The sequence below is a fragment of the Molossus molossus genome, unplaced genomic scaffold, assembly GCF_014108415.1.
Source record: "Molossus molossus isolate mMolMol1 unplaced genomic scaffold, mMolMol1.p scaffold_m16_p_11, whole genome shotgun sequence".
NCBI lineage: Eukaryota > Metazoa > Chordata > Mammalia > Chiroptera > Molossidae > Molossus > Molossus molossus.
Genome location: NW_023425346.1, coordinates 95,305,035 through 95,326,964, shown reverse-complemented (window position 1 = coordinate 95,326,964; position 21,930 = coordinate 95,305,035). Strand labels below are relative to the sequence as shown.

The following is a 21,930-nucleotide window of genomic DNA, read 5'->3' as shown; positions in this document are numbered from 1 at the left end:
TGAGGAGAATGAGTGTTAGTTCTTTTTTGAATGTTTGGTAAAACTGTCCCATGAAGCCATCTGTGCCTGGGCTTTTGTTTGCTGGGAGAGTCTTGATTACCTCTTCAATTTCCTTAATTGTTATTGGTCTGTTCAAGTTTTCTATCTCTTCCCGGTCCAATTTTGGGAGACTGTGTGTTTCTAGAAATTTGTCCATTTTGCTTAGATTGTCAAATTTGTTGCCATATAGTTGTTCATGGTAGCTGTTAACGATCTTTTGTATTTCTGTGGTGCCGGTTGTTACTTCTCTTTCATTTCTGTTTTTGTGTATTTGGGTTCTCTCTCTTTGTTTTTTGGTGAGTCTAGCTAAGGGTCCATCAATCTGGTTTATCTTTTCAAAAAAATAGCTCTTTGTTTCATTGATCCTTTGAATTGTTTTTTTGGTCTCTATGTCACTTATTTCTCCTCTGATCCTTACTAGTTCCTTCCTTCTACTTGCTCTGGGGTTTTCTTTTTGTTTGCTTTCTAATTCTTTAAGTTGTGACGTTAGACAGTCAATTAGAAATGTTTCTTGTTTCTTGAGGTAGGCCTGTAGTGCTATGAACTTCCCTCTCAAACCTACTTTTGCTGCATCCCATAGATTTTGTGTTGTTGTGTGTTCATTTTCATTAGTTTCCAGGAAGTTTTTAATTTCTTCCTTGATTTCCTTGGTAACCCATTCATTGTTTAATAACATGCTATTTAGCTTCCATGTGTTCAAATGTCTTTGCATGTTCTTGTTGCAATTGATTTCTAGTTTCATGCCATTGTGATCTGAGAAGATGCTTGGTATGATTTCAATCTTCTTGAACTTGTAGAGATTTAGTTTGTGCCCTAACATGTGGTCTATCTTTGAGAATGTCCCATGTGCACTTGAAAAGAATGTGAATTCTGTAGTTTTGGGGTGTAATTCTCTATAGATATCTATTCAATCCATTTGGTCTAGTGCTTCACTTAGAGTCTCTGTTTCCTTGTTAATTGTTTTGTCTAGGGGATCTATCCAGTGGTGTCAACGGGGTGTTGAAGTCCCCTGCTATAATTGTATTGCTGTCGATTTCTCCTTTGATGTCCTCCAGCAGATTTTAAATATATTTTGGTGCTCCTATATTGGGTGCATATATGTTTATTAAGGTTATATCTTCCTGTTGGATAAATCTTTTCAATATTATGGACTTCTTTGTCTCTAGTTATGGTCTTCATTTTGAAATCTATTTTATCAGATATGAGTATTGCTACCCCAGCTCTTTTTTGCTTGGAAAATTTTTTCCCAACCCTTCACTTTCAACCTATGTGAGTCTTTTGTTGTGAGGTGGGTCTCTCGTAAACAACATATAGATGAGTCATGCTTTCTTATCCAATCAGCTACTCTGTGTCTTTTTATTGGAGCATTCAGTCCATTTACACTTAAGGTGATTATTGATATGTACTTATTTATTGCCATTTTTTATTAATTTGGTTATATTTCTCTTTCTATTTTTTCTACTAATTATAGCAGTCCTTTGAACATTTCTTGCAGTGCTGGTTTGGTGCTAATGTATTCCCTTTGCCTTTTATGTCTGGGAAGCTCTTTATTTGACCTTCTATTTTGAATGATAGCCTTGCTGGATAAAGTAGTCTTGGATTCATATCCTTGTTTTTCATGACCTTAATTACTTCATGCCATTCCCTTCTGGCCTGTAGTGTTTCTTGTGAGAAGTCAGCTGATAGCCTGATGGGGGTTCCTTTGTAGATAACCTGTTGCTTATCTTTTGCTGCTTTTAGGATTCTCTCTTTGTCTTTAATTTTTGGCATTTTAATTACTATGTGTCTTGGTGTGGGCCTATTTGGGTTCTTCTTACTTGGGGCTCTCTGTGCTTGAACTTGAATGCCCTCTTACTTCACAAATTAGGGGAGTTTTCTGTCACTATTTTTTTGAATATATTCTCTAACCCTTGCTCATTTTCTTCTTCTTTGGGGATTTCTATGATGCAAATATTATTACATTTCCAGTTGTCCCATAGTTATCTTAAGCTGTCTTCCTGTTTTTTAATTGTTTTTTTCCTTTTGGTTTTTTGATTGGTTGATTTTTTTCTACCCTGTCTTCTAACTCACTGATTTGGTCCTTAGCTTTCTCCCCTCTGCTTTTTAGACCTTCCAATGTGTTCTTTATTTCTGATATGTCATTTTTGATCTCTTCTTGGTGGTTTTTAATTTCCAATTGGTTTATTTTCAGTAACTCTATGTCCTTACTCATGCTGTTGAGCTTCCTCAAGATCATGGCTCTGAATTCTAGCTCTGTTAACTTGCCTAAATGCTCCACATTGACCTCATCTTCAGTGGAAGTCTCTTGTTCTTTCATTTGTCTTTTGTTTCTGTGTTTCACCATTTTGGCTATCATAGTGGGCTTTGGAGCCTGTCAAGTTCTCCCTGTGGGTGTTGGTGTTCTGCTGTTTGTGGCTCCCTCTCCTGTATTTAGATGAGCGAGGGAGGACCCACGTTGAACACCACTGTCAAGTCTTACTTTCCTGGTTAGAGTTGCTAGCGCAGGAATGGAACTGTTATCCTCTAGCTTTTTGCCTGGAGGCTAGCAGTCAAGGTTACGTGAAGAGTTTTGGGTTGTCAGTTGATTGAAAAACTCCCTCAGGTGCTCAGCATTAGGGGATTTCCCCGAGGGTGGGGCAGATGCTGGTTGTTAGTGAGCCTCAATTAGCACTTCAATGGCCCACAGGGTGGGGTTGGATCTCCAAAGGAGGGGCTGCTGCCTCTCCTCAGAGCCCTGGGAAGGAGCAAGATGGTCACCGTCCTGCGAGGCTGCACTCAGCCAAAGCTCTGAGCGCCCTCTAAACCCCGAGTGTCCCCACACAGCTCCAGTCCAGTCCGCCCTCCCTCTGCCGGAGCCCAAGGCAATGGCTTTGGCTAATTTAGCCTCTGTCCCGGCTGCGCTGTGGAGCAGCTTGAAAGCTTAACTCGAGGGCGCTGCTCACAGCTAAGACCGCTGCTGTCTGTGGGCTCCCAGCCCCCATCTCACGCCTTTGCAATCCTACCAGGATCGAGTCAGTGTCCCTGGTTATATGGTCCTCGCAAGCTGCTTTTTTGTTGCTTTTTCCCATCGATTTGTCTGTGTTATGGTTGTAATTCCAGTCTGGTTCTGGGAGACGGTCTGTGTAGCTCCGTTCCCTCCACCGCCATTTTGGAATCTCTAGGAAACAGCTTCTTGACATTGGTCTGGGCAATGATATTTTGGGCATGACTACAAAAGTACAGGCAATAAAAGCAAAAATATACAGATGGGATTGCACCAAACTAAAAATCTTCTGTACAGCAAAGGAAACAAGCAACACAGTGACGAGACAACCTGTGGAATGGAAGAAAATATCCAAAATAAATAAGAAACTTAAACAACCCAGGAGCAAGAAATCAAATAACCTGGTTGAAAAATGGGCAAAGGATCTAAATAGACATTTCTCCAAAGACATGCAAATGACCAACAGGTATATGAAAAGATACTCAACATCAGTAATCATTAGGGAAATGCACATCAAAACCATCATGGGATATCACCTCACACCAGTTAGAATGACTGTCCTGAAAAAGACAAAAGATTAGTGTTGGTGAGGATGTGGAGAAATGGGAATCCCTTTACAATGTTGGTGGGAATGTAAATTGTTGCAGCCCTGTGGAAAATGGTGTGGAGGTTCCTCAGAGAATTACAAATAGAACTACCATATGATCCAGCAACCCCAATTCTGAGTACATTTCCAGAGAAATGAAATCAGTATCTTGAACAGATATCTGTACTCCCAAGTTCATTGAGGCATTATTCACAATAGTCAAGATATGGCATCAGTCTGTGTCCATTGACAGATGAATGGATAAAGAAAATGTGACCCACATATACACACACATACAATGGACTATTATTCACCCATAAAAAAGAAGGAAATCCTGTCATTTGCAGTGTCATGGATGAACCTGAAAGGCATCATGCTAAATGAAATAAGCCAAGCACAAAGACATATACAACATGATCTCACTTATATGTAGAATCTAAAAAAGTCAAACTTATGCAGACAGCAGGGTAACAGTTACCAGGAGCAGGGAGGTGGGGAGATGGGGAGATGTTGATCAAAGGGCACACAGTGGCAGTTATAAGGTGAGTGAGTCTGGAGATCTAATGTATAGCATGATTACTATAGTTAGTCATACTGTATCAGATACTGGGAATTTGCTACAAGACTATATTTCACTGCTTTCATCACACACACAAAATGATAACTATGTGTTATGTTAATTAGCTCAACTGTAGTAATCACTTGACTGTGCAAATGTATCAAATCATGTGGTACACCTTAAATATGTACAACTTTTGCTTAAAAACACAGAATACGGTCCCCTTGTCATGTTCCCACTTTCCCCCCTCGCTTCATTTTCATTTCTTTCCCTTCTCTCCTTTATTTCTCTATCATTATGCACCCATAGTAGCGATATGGAACCAGGATACAATTTTTAAAGAAAATTCTTCCACTGTTCTTTTTTAAATAAATTTTTGTTTTTACTTATTTTTTTTTAGAGAGAGAGAGAGAGAGAGAGAGACAGATGGAAACGTTGATGAGAGAAAAACATCAACATCAATCAGCTGCCTCCTGCACGCCCCCTACTGGGGATTGAGCCTTCAACCTGGGCATGTGCCCTGACTGGGAATTGAACTGGCGACCTCTTAGTGCATAGGTTGACCCTTAACCAACTGAGCCACACCGGCCAGGCTCTTCCACTGTTCTTAACATTTGTTTTTTGGCTTGTGAAGGAAGAATTTAATGAGTTCTAAAAAGAGTTATTTACTACCTTGATACATTTTTCTCCCTAGACTGCATTGGTGACTCATAAAAGGAATTAAAAAAAGAATTTGTCTTTCCCCTATAATATCAATAAACTTTGTGGTGTACACATTTCTTTGCTTCTCTGATGGGTTAAAGGCAATTTCAGAGATGAGGGTATTTTCAGACTGGTAAGTCTTTTTTTCATCTGTTCAGAATTATAATCCTTTGTACACCCTGCCACTGACTTTTAGTGTCTACATAGAATGATTTGGTTGACCAAGTTCTATTTCTTTTTCTGTCCCTCCTTCATTGTAGATACATTTCATATTGCTCTTCAGTCGACAAGGGAAATTACGGCTGCAGAAATGGTACAGGACTCTCCCGGACAAGGAAAGGAAAAAGATCACCCGGGAGGTTGTTCAGATGGTTCTCTCTCGTGGTCAGAGGACCAGCAGTTTTATCGACTGGAAGGAGCTAAAACTTGTTTATAAAAGGTGTGAGTAACTTGATGAGAACTGCATTTATTTCTTGTTACTGCTTTGGTTTGTTTAATCCTGAACATTTTAGATTGCAACACCAAGCTCATCATTTACTGAAATCTTTGAAGACTGGAGCCCAAATATCTGTACCAGTCGACTAACTAGGAGAGAGCGCTCATTTGTTGAAAGGCCTTTGATGTGCCAGGATGGATTCTCGGTACTTGGTCTCCACGTTGATAATGCACACTCGCGTCCAAGAAACTCTCGGGAGCATCTGTTCTGCCCTGTTCCCAGCACTGTTGTGGTGGCTGTGGATACAGTAGTGAGCAGGGCACAGAACATTCCTGCTCTCGCGGTGCTTACTCATTTGTTGAGTAAAAAAAATATTTCCAGTTAGTAATAAATATAATGGGGAAAATGCAGATTAGTGTCCCGCAGAGAGGGGAAGATCTTTTTATTGTTATTATTGCTCATATTTGCAGATGAAGAAACTGAAGCCACAGCGAGTTTAAGTGATTCGTCCCCAGACACAGTAATGGAGTGGTAATTTGGCAGAGCAGAAATGCAGATTCAGGTCTATCTTGCTTTAAAACCTATACATTCTCTTTACTGTACCTGCTTGCATGGGAAGACCATACTGGAAAGAAAACTCAGTTTATAGATGAGGAAACTGAGAACCCCAAGAGATAAAGTAATTTTGCCATAAAGACCCAGATGACTGATACCTAAGCCAGGATCAGGACACAGCCAACCCGCCCCTGTGTGCAGCTTCCCATTACAGCTTCTAGAAGGAAACACGCATTCGAAAGACTCCTGCAGGGAATGTTTCCAGGCCCTAAAGGGGAAAGACAGCATAGCCTCCGCAGACTATATTTAATGGATTAAATTACCGGAAAGTGGGCAAAGCTCCTTTGGCTGGATCCAAGGTAAAACATTTTAGCGCTTGCCCACCAGAAGCTTGTCTGTATTCTCTGCTTGCTGGTTTCCTAAAACTCTGGGTTCAGTTGTGTTTAAGTCGTTATATAAAGAACAGGCTTCCGTGGTTCTCTCAGTAGATACGACAGGCACGGGGTATGCGACAGTGGACAGGCAGCCTCCGCACCTGCCTGAAGGAAGCTGCTGGTCTGGCGGGGGAGAGACAGGTGACATGGACCTTGAAGAGACTAGGTGTGCTGCACGGGGAGGGACAGGGGTGCATGGCGGGGCATCCACCCAGTCAGAGAGGACAGACGTTCCCTGGAGGAAATGGCTCCAAGCTCAGAGCTATAGGACAAGTAAGTCAGCCACACGAAAGAGGTAGGGAAGAGTGTTTTAGGTAGGAGAAACACACAAGAAACACGCAGGACTGGACAGTCCTAGGGTGGAGAGGTACAGAATGGCTGAGGGAGGGAGGGGGTGGGCAGCGTGCCTCTGGGACCCTCAGCCAGCTGTTTGGGATTTACAAGGGACCATTCACCAGCCAGGGAGGGGCATGAACAGACACCCTGATTACTGTGGACCAAAGGACTCTGTCCCCCTGATAATAGCTCCTCAAGGTCAAATTTGGTTGCCTTTCACATAATTAACAGTAATGCTCCCATTGCCCTAGTCTCTTTCTGTATTTTACTTTACATTTGGGGAAGATATGGAATGTGATGAATAATCTGGACATGGAAGGGCAGGAGGTAACTGTGTCTTCACTGGGGCAAAACCATCTTCAGGTTATTTAATGGGTCATCATATTTTACTTTATTTTTTTTTCTTTTTCAAGGTATGCTAGTTTATACTTTTGCTGTGCAGTAGAGAGTCAGGACAATGAGCTCTTGACACTAGAGATTGTGCATCGCTATGTGGAGTTGCTGGACAAATACTTTGGAAATGTAAGTGTGTTGTTTTGCTTTTTTCTTTATTGATTTTAGAGAGAGAGAAAGGGAGAGGGAGAGAGAGAGAGAAATAGCAAAGAGACAGAACATCAACTGGCTGCCTCTTGCACCCCCCCCCCCCACTGGGGATCAGGCCCACAACCTGGGCATGTGCCCTGACCGGGAATCAAACCTGCGACCTTTTGGTGCATGGGTCGGTGGTCTAGGAGAAACGGCGGGTCTCCATCTCAGCTCTCACTTCAGTCTTTCATCACATTCCTCTGTCTCTCGAGTGTAAAATATGAATCGCATGTGTACCAAGGATCGGAACACAAGGCTTTCCCCACTTCCTGTAGCTCTTAAACAACAGATTTCAAGTATCCAAGAGGCAGGTGCTGTCTCAGGCTTCAGCGCACAACATCAGAGACCTTGTTTAATGCACGGGAATGGAGCCGTGAAGGGTTCCTTCTTTGTCATTGACTGTCGTCTCTCCTCTAGTTGGATGTTTTGACCCCTCTCTGGCTTGTGTCACTAAGTTACACATGTTCTTTAATATTATTTATACATAAGAAACAACAACAGCAAAATAAACAAAAATAATGCCACTCTGCTTCACATTGCAATCGTGTCCTTGCGGAGTAATGTCTTACACGAGGTGGCTCCACCTCTGAACGCGTTCACCCTGCAGCAGCTACAGCTTGGGTCCCGCCTCTGCTGCTCCAAGGAAATCAGTTACCCCTGCCCCTCCCTAGGGGCCAACACGAGGGACTCTTCTTACATCTTCACCTGCTTAACCTCCTGCAGCACTGGACCCTGCTCACCACACTTCTTTCTTTACTTTGCTCCTTTTTCGCCATGACGCTGCATGGTGCCGATGGCTGGGTTTCTGCAGGCCCTCCGGGTTCCCTCCACTGAGCTCCCTCCCTCTGCCTGTTCTCCACATGCCTGCCACCTCTCCCGACTCTCTTTGGTGTCTGTTTGGTTTTCTCCCCTGGAAATCTGCCACCAAGTGGCTGTCTCTCACTTTGCTGAAGATGCCGTTCACTGGGTTTCTCGCCATCATCTTGGTCTTTCACACGACAAGGACGAAACTCGCCTTCTGTTCTGTCCTGTGATTGAATTTCTGGTGTCCCAGGATCCTTTCATTTTTCTCCAGCCTTTACTACAATCTGCCTCTGTCTATGCCAATTGGACTCCAATTCGTCTCCTTCTTTCCTGTCACTAGTGGAGGTTTACTGGGGATCACACTTCTGTTTCGCTTTAAACCTTCTCTCTAGCCCTCATCTGGTTCCCGTCTTCCTAGAAAGCACAGATCCAGGGGGACCTTCCTCCTGTCCCTCTCCGTCTGTGATGAATGAAACCCAGACCTCCTAGCCTGGTACTTAAGCTTTCTAAACATTGGTCCCAGACAATTCTCCAACTCTCTCTCTTCACCTCCCGGACACACCCAGCTGCAGCGACATAGACCAGCCTGGTATGACCCTTGACTGGCACAAGGTTTGCTTGACCGCAAACTGCAAGTCTCTCGAGGTCGTGACCCAGGACTCATTTGTTTGTTTTTTTCAACACTTGTAACCAGCTCTGGACCAGATTATAGCAAGTGTTCCAGAAACAATCAATTTTGTTCACACTCTGAGTAAATAAATCGCTGGATTTAGAAGATGATTTGGGACGTGATTTCTTGCTCACTGAAGATTTTTATTTTGTGTTGTTAGGAGTGTTTACTTCCAGAAGAATTTTCTGTATTCCGTTCAATGGAATGGGCAGATTGCAGTATTGGTTGGGGTTTTATCAGATTTTTTGCAACACTTATTATAGGAAGAACATTTGAACGGTTTCTGAAAGAATTTTCCTGCTGTGTCTTCTTTCTTTCCTTTCTTCCCCCATTTTCCTTTGTAAATGATGACAAGACCTAAAATGTTGCTTCGGGGATGTCAGGTGATTGGTCAGAATATAGAAGTAACAAGACAGCCAGGTCATTTTTCTCTCTCTTTCTCCTGGTTCGCTAAGCTTGTTTATTTGTTTTCATTTTTCAAGGAGATTTGCAAAGACATAGTAGCCTATTTCTATATCTCAGATTATTGAATGTTATGCTTTCTGTCACTATAATGAGTTCTGACATTTTGGTACTTCCTTTGGAAACAAAGTCCAGACTTGGCCTTTTGCAAAGGCCTGGAGGTCTTTCCCTGAGGCCCAGGCCTCCCCGGGACTTGCCTTTCCCCCCTCATTTCTGCACTCTGGTCTGACCTGCTGTTTCTTCTGGATTAATCCAGCTATGATCAGTGAATCGGGGCTAAATGTGGATCTCGATCTTATCTGACCAAATTGCGGGCATTTCCGAACACGTGGCTTTCTCAAGAGAATGAGAATTACCTTCGCTAATGCGAGGCTTATTTAAAGTACAAGGAAAGTCAGATGAATTCCTATTTCTCTAACATCAATTTTTCATCCTGTGTTGGCATACCTTTAGAAGCTCTGTCTTTGTCGGGAACCAAAATTTAATTCACTAAAAAATTCAATGAATCTTTCATTAAGCTAAGAGCGGCTAAGAGCAATTCAAGGCTATCTGCCCAGTAGGCGTTCAATTCTTATTAATTAAAGTGATGAGCAAAGTGTACTGATTCTCATTGACATTGTCTCAAGAATATGGCTCTTTGGTTCACTTTTACTCTGGTGTTAATGCTGAAGGTTTCCTTGAATTCTGCCCTTCTATTATCTAAGCAAAAACTTTGTATGAGGTCCCTTATATATAACGCTGGAAAAATATTACTTTCTGATGACAGATACATCAAAATCTCTGGCTACTAATTTAAGTTATGTATTTTTTTTTTAGCACTTTTCAATTCCAAGGAGATTTACAAGGATTAATTAGTTAATCTTTCGATCTTCAGTAAGTTGCATTAACCCCAATTTATAGAGGCTAAGAGGAAATGCCTTGGACTTTCTCAGTGCATCAGGGTCTGTCCCAGGATCTAGAGACCTCCCCTAGGCCCTGTTTCCGGCCGCGGGTGAGTTTTCGCGGATGTACTCAGAAGGTGTGGCTGTTGCTGTCTCAGGGAGCTGGGATCTTGATGGAGGGAATTTTCTTGTAGGAAGAAGAGCACCCTGAGTCCTACTGGATCCTGGTGTGGGTTCGCTCCCTGATCAAACCCACAATTTGGCCCGTCTCATCTGTCATTTTTACAGATAAGAAAAACAACACTTGAAAAGGTTAATGGAAATATTTACTCTGCTAACCCCATGGGCTGTTTTGAGGACCAAAGTTTAGCTCACGGTATAGCTAAATGTACTTCGTATGCTATCCATTGCTATTTAGCTATTCCTTGCATTATGATTATTTTATATATAGTTGTATACAGTTCTTGTATATAATTTGATATATATATATTTTTGTACTGTACTTTAGAATAGAGTTCAGGAAGGGAAGGTCCTTCTCAGATTCTATCCAAAAGGATTTTGTTATCGAATACCAGAAATAATTTTACTACAAAATATATTCTGTTCTAAGAGAAGACCCTTACACCAAATTATAGTAAAGCACAAAGCTTGAAGATCAAAGATAAAGTTAAATAATCACTGTTTCTGCCTTCTATAAACCTTCTGCCAGAATATAGATACACGAGAAAAAGATTAAAAAAAAAAAAAAAAAAGAGATACTCGTGCTGATTAACACAGAAACCATGTGTCTTTGAGTACTTAGGTGGAATGAAGTCATTTGAGCATCTGATAGACTGGGACAGGGTGCCTAAGGTGGAATTAGAAGTATTTGAGTAGTAAGGTAGTAGCCGAAGAACCTGCATTCAGACTAAGTTTCCCCTGAGATGTTTTCTCTTCTTACTCTGCCAGATATAACCCCTTGGGGTTAGACTCAAGGAATAGCCGTAGAGAAGAGTTTTGGAGTTGCTGTCTATGAAATAGCTGCTCATTGGTAACATTCTCCATTATGCCAATAAAACGTGTGCATCCATTTCCCTTATGACCTAGAGATAGTAAATGTATATGCAAGATGTGTGTGTATGTATATGCATAGTGTCTCTGTGTGTTTTGTGTGTATTTGACTTCGAATACCACTTTACCTTACCCCTATTCCTTGAACTGAGTTCAGTAAATTAATTGCCCCTTGGCTACTGGGGAACCCTACAGGCTTGGGGAGGGGTGGTGCTCTGAGAGTGGGCTATGGGAGGTTCTCAGAGAACTTGCATTAGTATCAGCTTCACTTTGCAGAATTTCTGGTTGCTGGTTTCTCCTAATGAGGCTCCTCTCTGTCTTAGATTCCTGGTCTATGCCTGCCTTGAACTCTGAGGTTCCTCAGCTCTTGCTACTGTAACTCCTGACTTCCTGCTTCTTCCAACCTCTGGTAACTGCTTACTTCTCATTATTCTTTCATGTGCATGCTCTCTGAACTACTGTGCTTTCTTTTTGTTTATCTAGCTTGCTTACAATTGCAAAGTAATGCATATTTTTCCTATCTTTCTAGACATATACTTTTAAAAATAAAAATGGAATTGCATTATATATCTGTGTGTGTGTGTGTGTGTGTGTGTGTGTGTGTGTGTGTGTGTGTAGAGAGAGAGAGAGAGAGATTCTTGAGGGAGGAGAGAGATAGATGTAGATGTACTATATACACACTTGTTGGTTTGGTGCTTTTTTTCAATGAATGAAGAAACCATAACATTTGCAGGTGGGTTAGATGAGTTTTTCTTTTTCCTTTCTTTTAATCTTCCACCCAATGATTTTTTTAATTGATTTTGGAAAGCAGAAAGGGGGAGGGAAAGAGAGATATTGATATGAGAGAGAAACTTATATCAGTTGCCTCCCTTATGCGCCCCAACTGACGATTGAACCTACAACCTAGGTATGTGCTCTGACCAGGAATCAAAGCCCCAACTTTTTGGTGTATGGGATGATGCTCCAACCAACTGAGCCACCGGCCAGAGCTAGATGAGTTTTTCTGAGTTGACCATTTATTACAGTGGTAATACATTCATTTGTTCTTATGCTTCTAGATTCAATTGATCTGTCAACATAAACCATTTCCTTGTGGAATCTGCAAGGTTATTGAACTAAATCCTGAATATATGGAGCATCTTGCTGAAATATTGACATCCATTTTATGTAAAGTCACAACATTCACTAGTATTAGAGAACTGTTGATCCCCAGTGTCACAGAAACTAGGCCTATTTGGTGGCTGACTCATTCATTTATACCTCAGACTTTTACTGTGTCCTACTATGTGCCAGACACCAGGAACATAAGAGTGACCAGGACAAGATCTGTGCCTGAGCTCACAGTGTTGGGGGAGTGATTGACAAGTAAGCCTATGCTAGTGAACACACTGAATGAGAGGAAAGAGGATTTGGGGGAAACACTGTGCTTCTAACTTCTGAATTTGGCCTTGAAAAATGAGCTTACAGAGAAAGACAAATACCATATGCTCTCACTTATTTGTGGAATGTCATGAACATAACAGTCTGAGGAATAGGGTAGACCTAGAAACATGGAAGTAGGGTACAGATTGACAACCCTCAGAAGAGGGTGTGGTGGGGAGAGGGAAGAGATAAACCACAGAACTTATATGCATGTACAGCATGTACGCATAACCAATGGACGTGGGCAACAAAGCCGGGGACGGGGCAGGGGGGATGGGGAGAAGGGTGTCAATGGGGTAGAAAAGGAGAAACACCTGTAACAAAAATAAAATACAATAAATAAAAATTAAAAAAAAAATGAGCTTGCTTCTGCCAGAAGAATAAAGGAAAGGACACTTAGAGAACAGTCCAGGAATTGCTGGGAGGCAAAGGGCCAAGGCATGAAAGGACACGGTGAGTTTGTGGGTGAGCGGTGTAGCAAGGAGTGAAGACTGTCACAGGACGCCAGAGAGCAGGGTGCTGGCTGGGGTCTAAAGACTCCGGTGTGCCATGCTGAGGAACTAACACTTTGTCTTAAATATAAAGCCTGACACAGCGGAGGAACAAGATCAGCGTTTCAGGAAAGTGTTAGTGGTCGTCAGCCTTGAGTAGGCAGAGATGCCACTGAATGTGGCAGACCTCAGCAGCGGCAGTGCAATGGAGAAAACAGGAACGCGTAGAGGTTTATTTGTACGATGGGATCAATAAGAATCGGTGACCAGTTTGAAAGGCGTGAGGCCAAGGGAGGGAGAGGAATGAGAGGGACCATCAAAATCATTTATAGCTAAGCCCTGGCCGGTTTGGCTCAGCGGTTAGAGCGTCGGCCTGCGGTCCTGAGAGACCCGGGTTCGGTTCCCGCTAAGGGCACGTACCTCGGTTGCAGTTTGTCCCCGGCCCTGGTCGGTTGTGCGGGTGGCAGCCACTCGATGTGTCCCTTTCACATCGATGTTTCTCTCTCTCTCTGTTCCTCTCCCCCTCCCCTACCTGAACAAAAAGTGGAAAAATGTCCTCGAGTGAGGATGAAAAAAAAAAGAAAAAAAAAAAAATCATTTATAGCTAAAACCATGACTCTTGAACATTATTTGATATAGATGTAAGATCCCTTCACTACCTCAGCACTATTGATATTTTCTCAGCATGGGCACATAGATGTCTGAGAGGGAGCGGGAAAATACGTTGAACTGTAGAATGCATTAGGATGAGCTCCTAAATAGAGGGTGTGCCCACTAAGGAGAATGGAGACTAGAGGAAAAAGGATGTGCTTAATTTCAGTTTGGGTCGTGGTGACTTAGGCTGAGGACTGTCCAGGCAGAGATGTCTAGTTAGGTGAATATATGGGACTAGGCATCTAGCTTTGTTGAGCCACCTGCATGCTAGACAGAACTGTAGAGAGTCTAGATCGCCCAGGAAAATACACGTAGTGCAAGGGGAATATAGATCTAGGAGAATGCGTGTGTATATATCCTCATGACAAACACCAATATTCCAGACGGAGGTGGAACACTGGAATGTAAGCACGTTGGAGCAGAGAGGTTTGTTTTGCTGATTGATATGTTCCAAGCACTCCATAAATACTTTTTTTCTAAGTAAAATTAATTTATTTTCCAATTACAGTTGACATACACCATATATCAGTTTCAGGTGTGCAACATAGTGATTATGAGGTGATCCCCCCGATAAGTGCAGTACCCATCTGAAACACTTAAACACATGTAGGTGGGGGTTGGGAGAGATAAACCATCCAAGGAGCTTTAAAAAGAATCGTCAGAGATGGAGGAAGAGGACAGGCGTTGAGTGGATTGTCAAAGTCCGGGAGCAAGAGAGAGAAGATTGTCAAGGAAGAGGTTGATGGAGAGTCCCCAGTGCTCCAAAGCTACTGAGAGGTGGAGGTGGGGGAGGACTGAAATGTGCAGACCTTCAAGAGGGTACAGGGTCGGAGAGTTAGGTGTCAGCAAGTTGAGGGACACAAGGGAAGGAAACAGCAAGGAGAGCACCTGGTGGCTGTCTGGGTCAAGAATTGGAAACGAGCTTTATTTGGATTATGGGAAGTAGTCTAGTTACTGATTCACACGACCAAATCCATCAGACTCTGCTCTGATCTATGATCGTGACAGTGGTTCAGGACATGTCCAGCATCATTTGTGTCACCTGGGAACCCATTAGAAGGTCGAACTCCCAAGCTTTACCCAGGCACACTGAATCAGAAACTTCAGCAGTGTGTGTTTTAACGAGGCCTCTGGGTGATTTAGACATATTCTGAAGTTTGAAAGCCCCTGGCCTGTGACACAATTTTGAGAACAGTTAGCACAGTTGAGCTCAGAGGTGTGAGCTTCTGAGGGTCCCAAAGCTAGGAGCCCAGATTTTCAGACCAGAGAGCAGGAACGCAGAGCCTTCCCTCGTGCCTGCACGGTAGTGGGGGCTTGGCTTTCGCCTGTGTAGATGGGACGATGAGCTGGGCGTCCTTGTTCCTCTAGAGTCTCAGATTTCTTGTTGGGACATGAAGCATTACCCAAGGACATGCTCTGCTTCAGTAGAATGTGATTTTTCCACTCTTATTCAGGCCTACAATTCCCTAGTTTTATTTTTCTCATAGTATCATATCCTCCTCATGCTATCTGACATTTTTATCGTTGGTGTGTCACAGCAGGTAACTTGAAAAAGCTCGGGACACTGGCAGATGTTTCCCCTGATACCACTGCCGGTTTATCAAAACATTTGTTGTTGTTTTTGTCCCACCAGGTCTGTGAACTGGATATTATCTTTAATTTTGAAAAGGCTTATTTTATCCTGGATGAATTTATAATAGGTGGAGAAATTCAGGAAACATCCAAGAAATCTGCTGTCAAAGCCATTGAAGATTCTGATATGTTACAGGAGGTCAGTACTCAATTTCTCATGTGATGGGAAAAGCTGCTGCTGCTGCTGCTGACGATACTGGTGATTGTGGTGGTGGTGGTGGTGGTAGTGGTGGTGATGATGGGGTGATGGTGGTGGTAATTGTGGTCATGATATGGTCATGTTGGTGCTGATGGTGGTGGTGGTGGTGGTGATGGACACAATGTGGTCATGGTGGTGGTGATGGTGGACATGATGTGGTCATGGTGAAGATGATGGTGGTGATGGTAGTGGTGGTAATAGTGGTGGTGGTGGTGGTGATAGTGATGGTGGTCATGATGTGGTTGTGGTGAAGGTGATGGTGGTGGTGGTGGTGGTGGTGGTCATGATGTGATTGTGGTGGTGGTGATGATGGTGGTGATGATGGTGGTGATGATGGTGGTGTTGGTGGTGGCAACAGTGGTAATTATATATTAGCTGATGCTTATTAAGTGTTTATTCTGCTGGGTACAGTTTCCAAGCAACTTACATGTATTTATTGAATTATCACAGCAACTCTAAGAGGTAGGTAGTGTGGTTACCCTCATTTTAAAGATGCACAAACTGAGGCACAGAGAGGGTAAATGACCTGCTGAACGTCACACAGCTAGTAAGTGTGGAATAGAGATTTGCAGCGAGGCAATTGGGCTTCAGAGTCTTTGCTCTTCACGTTTGAGCTTTTTAGCGAGGATACCTCGCTACCAAAAAGTATCAGATACTTGGTGATATTCTTTCAAGAATGATTTTATGAAGGGTATAAAAAACCTTCCGTTAAAATATCTGTGCTGCCCCGGGAAAGGCGAACAGCGGCACATCGTTATTTTACTTGCCAGGGCCATTAGAGCTTTATTATCGGAGATGGCATTAATCATTTTAATTAAAATTTCCCCCAGCTCCTCAGGAGGCTGTGTGTGCTCCGATTTGCATAAATTGGGAACACTGTGGCTTGCTTGCCAAGGGTAAATGGCCCTGAAGCGTCCATTGTCTGCGCTCCTGACCTGTGATAATCATATATAATAGAGAGGGGCTTTCCTTTTAGTTGTAGTCCAAGTGGCATTGTACCTAGTAAAGGAACTTCCCTACATTAGTCCCTTCCTTTTTCACAGTTTCTCACTGTGAGAAACAGCCCTTCGCCCCACTGACCTTTGCCCTCCTAAATGAGATGGTCCAGCTCAGCTCTGCCACCTCTAGATACTTCTTCCCACAGCATCCTTGGGTCTTGCTGTCTTTCTATTTTCATAACAGCAGGTCAGGAGATTCCAGAGTGTTATAAAGTATCTTTGAAAATGTGGCATTAAAGCCCTCTTCCTGCTGTTTGGAAGTAACAGACTAAGTTAATAAAACAACATGAAGCGTGATTTCCCAGCAACTGTGTTTGCGTGTCTTTGAGCTGATTACTTGTTCCTGCCCATCTGGGGGACCAGTCTTCATACACAGAGAAGACATTTGTCTGTGTGGGTGTCCCACAGCCTGTGCCTGTGCCTGTTAGGAGGCTGATGCATTTATCACTGGAGGTGTTGTCACCTCAAAAAGTGCACATAAACTCTCTGATGTTTACTCGACTTTTCGCAAATGCCACAGGAAGGGAATTTTACAAGGTACTTGAGAAATCAAGTTCTTAAAACATGCCAGCAGGTTGTTTATAATTCTGTCCCTAGGGCCCTTACTGTGGAATCTCCTATAGGAGAAACAGACTTTAAACAGAAGCTTTTGCTGGCCTAGGCCCCTCTGAGGCTGCAGGCGCATGTGGTCAAATTCACAAACTAACTGCCAAGCAGGAGTAGCCAGACAATAAATATAAGATGTTATAGAGGTGTGTCAGGCGCATAATGATTAAAAACCATACGCTCTTGCTCTGGATTTTGCAATATTTGTCATCTTTTAAAAATCCCTCCTCTACTGTCATTTTTTCCTCATTGTACATAAACTTTATGCCCACTTTTGTATGTGTAACTTTGTATTCTTTTTTAAGTGGCATAAGCATTGGATGCCACAAAACAGGCACAGGCTCCTGGCCAGTGCGATGCCCTTGCTAAGTTTAAAGAATTGGATGGCATCTGTAAAAGGAAGTACAGGGAGAGGTCTTGGGCTGTGGGCTCTTCTTGGCCAGTGCTCATCTAGGAGGTGTAAGAGCTTGGCAGGGAGGTGTGGGTGACTGACCACAGTATTTTCAGCAGAGGAACACCGGCATTCTAGACAGAGCTGGTGGAAACCAGGTAGAACACCTGACTTGTAACCTATATTCTCTGAATAATCTGGTTGGCCTTGGTCTCGGTCTGTTTGGCCCATGCTGGTTGATTGTCCTCCGGGCAGGTGAATCACGTCCCCTGGGGTTCAGGTTTAAGAATGCATTCAGCATCACAGATCGAGCTGTCAGGGGCAGAGGTGTTACCTACGGCTCCCCACTTGGTCTCTCTTCTTAATTCCACCCAGACACCACTGGGCTACACACAGAGATCTTACAGGAAAGAGTGCACAAGGCAAGTCCATCCGTGGTACATGGTAAAGGACTTGCAACATCACTGTAACTTTGAACTCTGCCTGTACCTGTGAGCCCACTCATCCATTACAAAAAGTGCCGGACAACCCTGGCAGGTTGGCTCAGCGGTTAGAGCGTTGGCCTGCGGTCTGGAGAGACCTGGGTTCGGTTCCCGTTAATGTACCTTGGTTGCTGTTTGTCCCCGGCCCTGGTTGGGTCATGTGGGTGGCAGCCACTCGATGTGTCCCTTTCACGTCGATGTTTCTCTCTCTGTCTCTTCCTCCCACTCTGTCTGAACAAACAATGAAAAAATGTCCTCGGGTGAGGATAAAAAAAAAAAGTGCTGGACAGTGATAACATTTTAGTGAGAGACAAATTATCTTATAATCTTATACCACAAATGAAGAAAAAAATTGAATATTAGTTTTTATCTTAAACCTTTAAAATATTTACATTTATATTATATAAAAACACATACATGTTATAATAGACATATTATAGATAATATAATATATTGTATTTATATACTAAAGATAGACATCAAAATAGTTATGTTATTTAGGGGTTCAAGATGTCACTGATAATATATATCACATACACACATACATGTAAAATATATATTTGTGTATGTGTGTGTAATAAACATTTTACTTAGAAACTTTGGTTTACCTACAAATAGAAAAAAAGTGCTGGAAAAAATTCAGGGCCTTGTGTCATGTTAGCAAACTCTGTGATCGTTAAGGAAGATGAAGAAACGATTTGTATACTTTGGAGGAAATCCTCTTCAAAACATGTGGCAGAAAGTCTTAAGACTTATGGTTGTTTATTCATTACGTCTTGACAATCTGTGTAAGAAAGATGTCCTGTGCAGTGTCTGTAGCACTAAAGATGTTATACAAATAGAATCTGGATTTCTCACACACATGCCTGGCAGTAGTCACCGTGATCAGTTCCGCACACACACTTATCTGAAGTCAACAGTGACGTCCTACAGCTGTCGCTTTAGCATTGCTCTTAGCAGGCATGCATTGTATGGCCCAGCTCTGCTTCTCCTCGGTTGAACATTAGCGGTTTGAGCCATATGGATGTTTATACAAATTACAGTCAAACCTTGAACCACATTTTTTATTAGAAAACAGAGATTTATGTCCACACATACTTTTCTATTTCTTTTTAATACTTAATTTATGAATTTTTTAAATTACAGATGTCCTTCCTTTTCTACCATTTGATACCCTCTTCCCCACTCCCACCCTCCCCACCTTCACTGTACTATTGTCTGTGTCCATTGATTGTGCATATATGCATATAAGTTCTTTGGTTTATCTCCTCCCACCCCCCTTTCCTCTGTCTGTCCCCTACTGCCATATCTCTGGATCTATTTTGTTCATCAGCTTATTTTGTTCATTACATTCCACAAATAAGTGGGTTCATGTGATATTTGTCTTTCTCTGTTTGGCTTATTTTGCTTAGCATAATACTCTCCAGGTCCCTACACGTCATCTCAAAAGATAAGAGATCTCTCTTTCTTACAGCTGCATAGTACTCCATTGTGTACATGTACCACAGCTTTTTTATCTGTTCATCTACTGATGGGTACTTGGTCTGTTTCCAGATCTTATCTATTGTAAATAGTGCTGCTATGAACATGGGGGTATTCTTTCTGATTGGTGTTTCAGGCTTCTTAGGGTATCTTCCTAGAAGTGGGATCACTAGGTCAAATGGCAGATGAATTTTTAACATTTTTGAGGTAACACCATATTGTTTTCCATAGTGGCTGCACCAGTCTGCATTCCCACCAGGAGTGTACTAGAGTCCCCTTTTCTCCACACCCTCGCCAACACCTGTTGTTTGATGATTTGTTGATGGCGGCCATTCTGACAGGTGTGAGGTGATACCTCATAGCCGTTTTAATTTGCATCTCTCTGACGATTAGTGACATTGAACGTTTTTTTCTATGTCTCTTGACTGTTTATATGTCCTGTTTGGAGAAGTGTCACACATACTTTTCAAAACGACGTGTCAGTAATGGCAAAGGAATAAGTAAAAGCATGAAAAAGATTTCACAGTCTGCTAAAGGATGTGGCTTAAGGGAAAACTGTTCTAATTCTTGTTCTGTTTCAGACACTGGAAGAATACATGAACAAGCCTACGTTTTAACCGTGCGTGCTCTCGAAGACTGAGTGCCGTGTGTTGGGCGTGTGGCCGGAAGCGATGCCTTGCCTCCGGCTAGTGGGTGCAGCCTCCGGCACCATGCCAAAAAGAACTGAAAAGGGATTGTTTTGTTAACTAGCAAAATTTAAAGTTGTTTAACATAATATATTTATCATTATTACATATCTGTATTATATTGTATATGATTACTTATTGTAGCTCTGGCTGTTCACATAACCACTTCATAACTCAGTAGATTGAACATCTGTTGACAATGTTATTAACCCCATGTACTATCTTAACCTAATTTAAATATATTTGTTGTAGTACTTATTATTATTATTATTTTTTTTGCTGCATTTGGTCCCCTACTGATAGGCTGAAAACTATATTGTAATAATCCATGATTCAAAATTTAAAGTAGCAACACTTTTGCTAAATGTTTAGCTTTTAAAATTGTATGATAGAGAATTCAAAGTTATGTTAATAGCTCAGAGTTTATACATAATGCTAGACATTTTAAATATACTTAATAATGTAATTTCATTCCAGATACAATGTATCTGATTTTAATGTCCTGAATTTATTTATTTTTCAGGGTTGGAATGAAGGAAAGTAACCAAAGCTAGTATGTGAGTTGTGTTTTTGAGGCTTTGGAAGCTGCTGTCTTAGCTGAGGTTTTAATTTTACCTTTTCATTGAATATTAGGGACAGCACAGTAAGGCCATGTTTCCTACAAACTCTATACGTTGAGTAAGGTTTTTAGACATCTGGAGCTCAAGTTTGTGTCTATGACGTCCCTTATTATAAAAATAGAATAATTGAGATTAGTAATAATAGCAATAATTATTATTACTACTACTCTTTTAATAGTCTTTAATGTTCCAAACACTCTTAGTTGCTTGGAAGATTTTGTTTCAAGTATGTTTTAATGTATTTCTAAGATATTTGAAGACTGACTGTTCATTAGGCTTACTTAGAACATTTCATAGAGGGTGGGGCAAAAGTAGGCTTGCAGTCGTTTGTATGGAAAATGATACCATTATTAATAAATAATAATGCAAGAATAAACTCAGTTTTTTGTGCTCATACCTACTCTTGCCCCACCTTGCATGATTGCTACATGGTAGATGCCCTTTCTCCTTTTTTTGTTCCTCACTCCCCAAGAAAATATTTGCTGCTGACATTATGATTGTGAATCTGTGACATCCGTACTTCCTGGAATGAAAGTTCTATGTAACCAGGTAGTGAATGTGATCAGACACTGCATAGCAGTATCTTGTAATGTTTCATCTCAGTACCCCACTTTTGATGTCTTACCTGTACATTTTCAATGTTAGTGTGAGGTCTGGAATCGTTCTAAGAGTGGGCTTGCTATTGGACCCTCTCCCATAGGGTAGACCTTTGGAGAACTCATCAATTTATCTTAACAGAGATATTTAGGGAACAATGTCAAGGCACCAGCAGAACAGAAGGAAAAATTGACCTGTTCCTCAATACAATCATGAGTAAATGGAAATAGGTTAGTATATGAAGTAACTACTGGGCTTTCAATAGCTAACATTTCTCCAGTTAATCATGTAGTTATGATTATGGCATCAGATTGAGGTTTAACGACCACTTTTGATCACTCTGTTCACGTAAGGTCTTCAATTTGTGGTTTAGCTTATTGTTGTTTTCGTATGGTGGAACTCTATTTTTAAAAACAGTTTTGGAAAGATGGACTTCGAACCTCATGTCCTTCGTATTCTGGGGAATTCCATACTAGACACTGTCTAGCTACAGACGGGGCTCCTCAGGTTCATGTCAGCATCACTCGTAGAAAATGAATATAACAATATGGTATACTGGGGTACACTTGAGGGATTTGGGGGACATCT

At 41.9% G+C, this 21,930-nt stretch overlaps 1 protein-coding gene across 2 annotated transcripts in view; it reads left to right on the top strand.

The window, feature by feature from the left end:
• Window positions 1-20,349, top strand: part of AP1S3 (adaptor related protein complex 1 subunit sigma 3) — a 58,354-nt gene extending 38,005 nt beyond the window's left edge. For both annotated transcript variants that reach the window (XM_036255039.1, XM_036255040.1), the window contains exons 2-5: window positions 5,130-5,308; window positions 7,044-7,152; window positions 15,283-15,420; window positions 20,021-20,349. In XM_036255039.1, coding sequence (XP_036110932.1) covers window positions 5,130-5,308; window positions 7,044-7,152; window positions 15,283-15,420; window positions 20,021-20,056 — 462 coding nt within the window. In that variant the 3' untranslated portion in view covers window positions 20,057-20,349. The remainder of the gene's footprint in view (window positions 1-5,129; window positions 5,309-7,043; window positions 7,153-15,282; window positions 15,421-20,020) is intronic.
• Window positions 20,350-21,930: the final 1,581 nt, after the last annotated feature.